Source organism: Microtus ochrogaster, chromosome 2 (assembly GCF_000317375.1).
Source record: "Microtus ochrogaster isolate Prairie Vole_2 chromosome 2, MicOch1.0, whole genome shotgun sequence".
NCBI classification, from domain to species: Eukaryota; Metazoa; Chordata; class Mammalia; order Rodentia; family Cricetidae; genus Microtus; species Microtus ochrogaster.
In genome coordinates, this window is record NC_022010.1 from 79,849,162 (window position 1) to 79,855,993 (window position 6,832).

Here is a 6,832-nt window from a genome sequence, read left to right on the forward strand (position 1 = left end):
AAATAAATAAATAAATAAAAACGGTTGGATACATCGTATTCTCTCTACTTCTTTCATTAAAGTTACTGAAGTATAGGAAATTGAACAATGACATCTATATGTCTCTTTCATTATTTATTAAACTGTCTGGTCCAATTGTTAAATATCCAACTTATAAGATAGACTTATATAAATACTGATTTCCCAAATGACATTGGCCCTGGCTCTTACCCTATCCTAGGAGTGGGTCGATAGTAGCATAGAAACATTCTATGGCATGACTCACTTCAAGCTGACATAGGTTTGCTTCAAATACATTCATCCATTTCATTTAGAGTTATAAGACTCCCATGGTGGAAAGTGGAAGCAAGATTGTCTCAAAAATTTAGAAAACTTATCACTCTGCAGCAACCTTTACTAGTGGATGTGAAAACTGATTGAAATACCAATAGTTTTGGGGTATATCCCATGTGATTTTCAGAGGATGGTAGCTGAAACAAACCTCTCATTGAATTGATTTCAGTAACTGTTCCCTATATTAACTTTTTTGTCTTTCTCCATTTTGCTTTCTTCTCCCTAATTCCTATTTACTGGAAAGGCCAGGCAAGTATCATGATAAGCCACTAATAATTCTGTTAAAAACTAGGTCTCAGTGCACAAACAAAGAGCAATCAATCATCAACATTTCTTTTTTTATTTTTTTTTATTTTAATTTATTTATTTATTAAAGATTTCTGTCTCTTCCCTGCCACTTCCTCCCATTTCTCTCCCCCTTCCCCAATCAAGTCCCCCTCCCTCGTCAGCCCAGAGAGCGATCAGGGTTCCCTGCCCTGTGGGAAGTCCAAGAACCACCCACCTCCATCTAGGTCATCTGAAAAAGCCTGGGATAAAACCATACTCGCTGAATATAGCGGACAATGAGGACTACTGAGAACTCAAAAACAATGGCAATGGGTTTTTGATCCCACTGCACATACTAGCTTTGTGGGAGCCTAGGCAGTTTGGATGCTCACCTTAATCATCAACATTTCTGACATTGGATGAGGTCAGCACAGCTCCTTGCCACACAGGTGATGACCAAATAAAGGCAACGTCTAGGACTTCTCCAGACTTGCACAAGAATGGAAAAGCTATAGCTTTGACCCACCCTTGCTATCCCAAATGAATTAGAAATGTACTAATATGATTGCCACTTATGAAAACCAATCCTAATAGAATGGTCACACTGCTTTTAAACTTTCTTTAACTGTGCTTTAAAGGACATTACACATCCCTCTTGAGGTCATAGTCATTTTGTACTGCTGTGTGTGACCCCACATGTATATAGTATAATAAAAACACTCATGCTTATTGCACTGTGTCTTGTGGTCTTTGAAGATTTCTAGCAGACACCAATATTTACTATCTGGAACAATGGAGTAAGTACTTCGACACAGGCTACATTTCAAGCTGTGTATTGACTGATATGCAAGCTCAGTGGTCACTAACAGGACTAACTCTCCACAGAATTCACAAATTATTCTACAACAGTTTCGATCAGCGATGAGACTGTAAAGCCTATCATTTATGAAGAGTAAGGCTATGATAATTTCTGACCCAATTATTAAGACTCACTCTGCAGTCAATTGAGATAGGGTATAGGTAGAAAGATATCTTTGCATTATCTATCTAAATAATTAATGTTTATCTGGCTCCCAAAAGTTTTCTAAACTTCAACAGTAGTTTGCTAACAATTAAGTCATTTTGTAACTTCTTTAGAGGGGCATGAAAAGGAGAAGAAATGACAATTTCAATCGAATGTTAACTTGGGAAACACTTAGAAAAGCACAAGATCAAAATGACAGTGCTTAAAATAGCTGTATATCACTGTCCGATGACAACCTGGAATGTTGACAACATGGATGCAAAAATATTGCTCCTTTATGTAAACGTATGTATAAAAAATGAGTTCTGAATGGCATGCTTCATTATTTTTATTTACAATCAAGTTCGGGGCTTTTAAAGATTTTAATACATGAAAAAAAGCATGGATAGAACCACTCAAGAGGCAGAGACAGGTGGATCTTTGTTGTTGTGCCACAGCACTTCTCCCTCCACCATAGACACTTTTTTTTCTTCAAAACAAGAACTCTGAATCTAATATCCTTTGTTTATTGTGGGACAATGGTCTTTTATCCTTTCACTTGTATTATTTTAATTAATTAATTTATTTATTTTACTTGTATTATTTTAACACAATGCTGATTGGCCAGTAGCCAGGCAGGAAGTATAGGCAGGGCAACCAAAAAAGAAGTAGAGGTGGGGTAATGAGAACAAGAGAATTCTGGTAAGAGGAAAAATTCTGCAGTTGTCACCCAGACAAAGAAGAAACAAGATGAGAATGCCTCGCTGATGGAAGGAACCTAACCACATGGCTAACACAGACCAGGATAATGGATTCATGTAAGATGTAAAAATTAATTAATAAGAAGCCTGAGCTATTAGACCAACCAGTTTATGATTAATTTAGACCTCTGTGTGTTTCACTGGGACTAGGTGTGATAGAAACCTTGGTCAGCAGATCTTTGTGAGTTGAGGCCAGCCTGATCTACAAGAGCTAGTTCCAGGACAGGCTCCAGAGCTACAGAGACACCCTGCCTTGATAAAACAACAACAACAAAAGAACCACAAAAGACTCATCTTTGTGAATGTCTACCATAGATCTTTTACTCTGCAAGAAAAGTATAGCAGCTAAGTAGAATACCAGTTAATCTTTAGAGCAAGTATTATATCAGCTTCATGCTTCTATTTCTTTTGCAATGGGTCATTTATAAGAGTAAAAATTACAGATATGATAGAAATCTATATGTTGTTTAAGCAGCTTGAGTTGCCCCTAACCAATACTGAGAACAATATGGATGTTTATATATATCTTGTCATCAGAAGAAATCAGGAATATGACACTCTTAATTCATATTAAATAAGTAAATCAATCATATACAATAAAATGTTATGTAGGGATCCATGCTAGAAATAATGATAAAAGGAACTGTGTGAGTAAGAGAATAGATGTCTTCTTCCACACTATAAGTATAGTTTTTCCGGAAGAGTGTAATTGGAGTACAAAAATAAAACAATGACAATTACAAAGAATATGGATATCTTATAGATAATATTTTAGGTCGGAAAAATAACATATAAAGTTCTTTTGACTCACAGCACTTAAGGAATTGAAATACTATCCAGGAAGCAACTGTGAGTATAATATAGGGATGAGTGAGAGATTATATGACCTACACAGCATCATGAAATGGATGACAGTAGGTCTCTTTATAAAATGTAGATTTCTTGAATATTTTTATGTTATGTAGGTATCAATAGGTCAAAATAAAATAACATAAAATAAAATAAAATCAGACCTTTTGGAGCTAGTATTTTTGATTTTAGATAAGGGATATTCAACCAGCACCAGGTGTACAAAATATCTGTGATAAAACCAGAGGGAGACATGAATATAGCTTAGACTAGGTCAGTATATGCAAAATTCTAGTAGAATTTCATTTGTAATTTAATAAATAAAACTAGCCTGAGGATCAGAGTAAAACATCCCCACTGGTCAGCCTTGCAGACCAGGCAGTGGTGACACACACCCTTAATCCCAGTCACCACACTAGCTTGCCATAGAAACTGAGTAGTGCATACCTTTAATCCTAGCTCTAAAGAAAAATATCAAATGGGAGGAGTCAGCTCACAGTCTCAGTCTCATTCTGAGATTCCTGGAGGCAAGTTTCCCATTTCAGACTGAGGTCAAGGTAAGAGTCGGAAGCTTGCTGCTTTGCTTTTCTGCTCTTCAGGTTGACCCCCAATTTCTGTCTGTGAGTTTTTGTTAATCATGCTTCAGAAAATGGTAAAATGAAGTCCCTAGTTGCCTATACATACACATGTATTTATTTTATAAGTAGATTGACTAAACTAAAGAAAGAACATAATAAAAGAAGGGTCTGGAAATCAATTTTAATTCTCAAATATTTTGACAGTGTATCAGAGATATTAAAGAGAGAAATGAATGATAAATGTTTGAATTTTACCCTCATATACTTTATTAACTTTTTAATTACTACTCATAGTAGTTCATAAAGAAATATGAGAAAGAATAAAACTCATTTTAAAATGGGTCATTGTTTTAAAAATAGACACAATCTTATAGACCTTTGGTAAATATTGCTTTTATGCCACCATTTCAAATAAATACTTTCAGTGAGTCTGCTTGCTGAGATACAGAATAATGAAACTTAAGATGTCACAATTGAACCAAGATTCATTAATCCATGGAAATGTTGTCTTTAACTTCCATGTTCAAGTTTACTGAAAATTGCTTCTTTTACAAAATATCAGCCTTTTTCTATTCACAATATTGGAAATAAAGGAAACTAGTCGCGATATATTTTCCTTTAATGTTAACTATAGTAGTCCTTTTGCACTATTTTTTTTATTGAAAATTCAATTCACTTGTGGGATTACTTCCTCACAGATAAGACACCAAAGCTGCAAACTCCACCTACCACAAGGAGTGCCTGGGGACTTTGCTGTGACAGACTTGGTTTTCTTCTACTATGACCTATAAATCTCTGGCCTCTAGAACCACTTGGAGACTTCTTCCACACAGACTCTCCCTTGTGTCTTCTTCTATCCTTCCTCTGCAGCTGCTATGTACATGTTTTCTATCATTCCCTGCTTCAGCAGATGGAAAAATTAAAAAATAATGAATTCAGAGAGTTTAACTGATCACAGTCCTGAAGTTTCACATAATTGTTCCTTGCACCAAAATACAATATGCCTAGTTGGTACAATGCAAGCAGAGTAAACCTCAGAGAGGTAGCCAGTATTTTTTGTATGTATATCACTTATAAGTAGCCAAAAAGCAATTGAAACCCACTTTTTCCTTTGGCTAATTAGAATTGGCTACTGTGTGTGAATTAATAAGTAATTGCTAATGTCAAAGTATCATCCATAATGATTTTTGAAGAGTATACATATAAAATCGTACATAGCATTTCCAGAAAAAGACTTAAACTTTTTTTGTGAAGCCAGTTGCTTTGTATACAATGTATTTTTTAAAAAGAGCATTACATTGAAATATAAAATAGGTTCCACTTGAAGTTAATACTCAGTTTATACATAATAAACACAGTGTTCAAGAAGATAAAGTGACCTGTACAAGGACAGATGGCTAATTATCTGGAGGGTGGGGACAAAAACTCAAGTCCCATAGCTATCAATTAAACATCTTTCATCTCCAGTGGCACAGTTACTAATTGTTTAGGATTTTCTAAGACTACCAAAATAATTCTTTGTCTTCAACAAAAAGTATAAATTTGTAGAGATAATTAAATAGACAAAATATTCACAATTTACTACTAGGAAAATGTACATCTTATAGCACATATGTATGCTCTGTTACCTATGAAGAAAACACGTCTTATAATATTTTTTTAAGCAGACTGGATGTGAGATTTATTACTGAACATGATTTGTTAGGGTACAGGAGAGCACCATGAAAGCCGTCATGAGTGTAGGGCTCGCCACTTGTCCAGGGGACCACGATTAGGAATATATTTGACCCCACAGCCATCAGGAATGAGTCGCTTCTCAGCAACCATGTCTTCAAATTTATCTGCATTAAACTTAGTAAAGCCCCATTTCTTTGAGATGTGGATCTTCTGGCGGCCAGGGAATTTGAACTTGGCTCTACGAAGAGCCTCAATCGCATGTTCCTTATTCTGCAGCTTAGTGCGGATGGACATGATGACCTGGCCAATGTGAACCCTGGCCACTGTGCCCTGGGGCTTCCCAAAGGCACCACGCATGCCTGTCCGGAGCCTGTCAGCCCCAGCACAGGACAACATCTTGTTGATTAGGATGACATGAAAGGGGTGAAGCCTCACTCGAATATGAAAGCCATCCTTGCCACAACTCTTTACCATGTATTTGTTGGCACAAATACAGGCAGCCTCCAGAGCTTCAGAAGAGAGTTGTTCATATTCATCTGACACCATGTGGCCACAAAGCAGGAATTCATCAACTTTTGCCTTCTTCCGTCCCAGGTCAAAGATGCGGATTTTAGCATCAGGGACACCTCGGCAGAAGCGAGACTTTGGGTACGGCTTGTTCTTACAATACCGGTCACACTGGGCGGGGCGGCGACCCATGATGACAATAGGACTGTCAGTAGCGCGCCGGAGGAAAAGACCTTGTCTTATAATATTAAACTGAAATTTAAACTTGTAAGAGCTGGTAAAGTATCTAAAGTCTATATCCTTCTTCAGGCTGCTGTTGCATCTATTAGAAAATGTCATCTTTACTCAAATTTCAGAGATGTGAATTATTGTCCAGATGGGTAATGATTATTCACTAGAACTACCCCCTTAAACAAGGTGTCCCTCTGGGTAATGCATAAATATTAATAGGACATTTTTTCAGGAATCAGTGCTAAGATCAGGGGAATATGAAGGATCTGTGTCATTAGAGTGGAGCTAGCCCAAAAGGAAGTGAAAATATATAGGCTGTGATGAATCGCCCTTATAATCTATCATGAATGGAGATAACATTTCTCTAAAACCTAATAAACTGGATTTGCTATGGACAGAAATAATACTGAAGAAAATGAATAAAACAGGGATACTTGCTTTGGATATGAAGAGAAATGAAGCATAAAATTTAAGAAATATTCAAAAATATTCTAGGTAAAACTACAACACCAAAAACTATATAAATAAAAACTGAATATTAAACACTATTCATAACATATATAAAGCAAAACTTTGCTTGTACATGTATGGATTTATCCACTTTGTGTCTCTTTAGTTTAATTAAG

The 6,832-nt window shown here is 36.1% G+C and overlaps 1 protein-coding gene across 1 annotated transcript; it reads right to left on the minus strand.

Annotated features, from left to right (window-relative positions):
• Nucleotides 1–5,445: 5,445 nt before the first annotated feature.
• On the minus strand, nt 5,446–6,199 carry LOC101979626 (60S ribosomal protein L10-like). Its single transcript, XM_005345229.3, has one exon. It carries the CDS (start codon nt 6,165–6,167, stop codon nt 5,523–5,525), a length of 645 nt encoding a protein of 214 aa, XP_005345286.1. The 5' UTR covers nt 6,168–6,199; the 3' UTR covers nt 5,446–5,522.
• Nucleotides 6,200–6,832: the final 633 nt, after the last annotated feature.

What these genes read in the sequence shown, in the direction of transcription:
- LOC101979626 (XM_005345229.3), bottom strand. Translation starts at nt 6,167, where the DNA reads ATGGGTCGCCGCCCCGCCCAGTGTGACCGGTATTGTAAGAACAAGCCG.